At 35.7% G+C, this 870-nt stretch overlaps 1 protein-coding gene across 5 annotated transcripts in view; it reads left to right on the top strand.

Moving 5' to 3' along the window:
- The window catches only part of LOC107643867 (ribosomal RNA large subunit methyltransferase I), an 11,821-nt gene continuing 11,237 nt past the window's right edge, over positions 287-870 (top strand). For 2 of the 5 annotated variants that reach the window (XR_002363407.1, XM_016347614.2), the window contains exon 1: positions 287-503. Coding sequence is in view for 3 of the 5 variants with exons in the window: in XM_016347614.2 (XP_016203100.2) it covers positions 404-503 (100 nt within the window). In the remaining 2 variants the exon portion in view is untranslated. The remainder of the gene's footprint in view (positions 504-870) is intronic. The other 3 variants (XM_021124293.1, XM_016347615.2, XM_016347616.2) reach the window with 3 other exon arrangements.

The raw sequence follows: 870 nt of genomic DNA, 5'->3' as shown, positions 1-870 counted from the left end.
ATGTTGAAATCAGATCGTCCGATTTTTATTTTAAAAAATAAAAAAATAAAAAACACAGATCGGACCCTTCGATTTGTAGTTTATTTTTTTCTTCAAACAAATCGGTCCGATTTGTAGTTTATTTTTTTCTTCAAACAAATCAGACCGTCCGATTTAAATAAAATATAAAAAAACACCTAATCTTCCAATAACAATGTATTACACATATATTTAATCAACATAAAAAAATATTAGCCTTTAATTAATTTACATTTTGATTTTGCATAAAATCTGGATTTTTGCTGCTTGATGGCCCCAACTAAACTAAAAGTGCATCCTTTAAAGCCCCGCAGCCCACCCGCTTCTCTCCGTCTTCGTTTATGGGAAGGCTGAGCACATCCTCTTGGATAAGTGGACGGCAAAAATGAAGTACATGCCTACGCTTCTGATGAGGTCATTCTCAGCTTGTTCTTTGCCAGCTACCCCAACCACACTTCAAGAAATTGCCTACTCAAATTCAAAAGGTGTTACTTCTGCTTCATTTATTTCAACCGCTAACAATTCTCTCTCTTATTTCAACCTGTTTGTTCGGTTCCTTTGTTTCGGTTTGCGTTGTGCTCGCTCACTTGAAATTCGCCCCTTCGATGAGATGCCTCTTTGTGTTTGCGTTTATCGGAAACTTGCATTTGCATATCTATTCATTCCGCTTTACACTTTTTGAAAATAAAATTGAGTGGGTTTTATTTTTGAGTTGGAGAGTTACTTTGTTACCGAGAAGTAACTTTGGTGAAGATGAAGACGGGAAAAACTTTGTGCCTTGTTGGATTCTAACATGAAGTTGGCTTTTAGTGATAACATTGGCATGTATTGGACTATTGGTTGATGAATTCT

The sequence above is a fragment of the Arachis ipaensis genome, chromosome B05 (assembly GCF_000816755.2).
Source record: "Arachis ipaensis cultivar K30076 chromosome B05, Araip1.1, whole genome shotgun sequence".
NCBI lineage: Eukaryota > Viridiplantae > Streptophyta > Magnoliopsida > Fabales > Fabaceae > Arachis > Arachis ipaensis.
The sequence above is the reverse complement of the archived record's forward strand: the minus strand, read 5'-3'. Positions and strand labels throughout refer to the sequence as shown.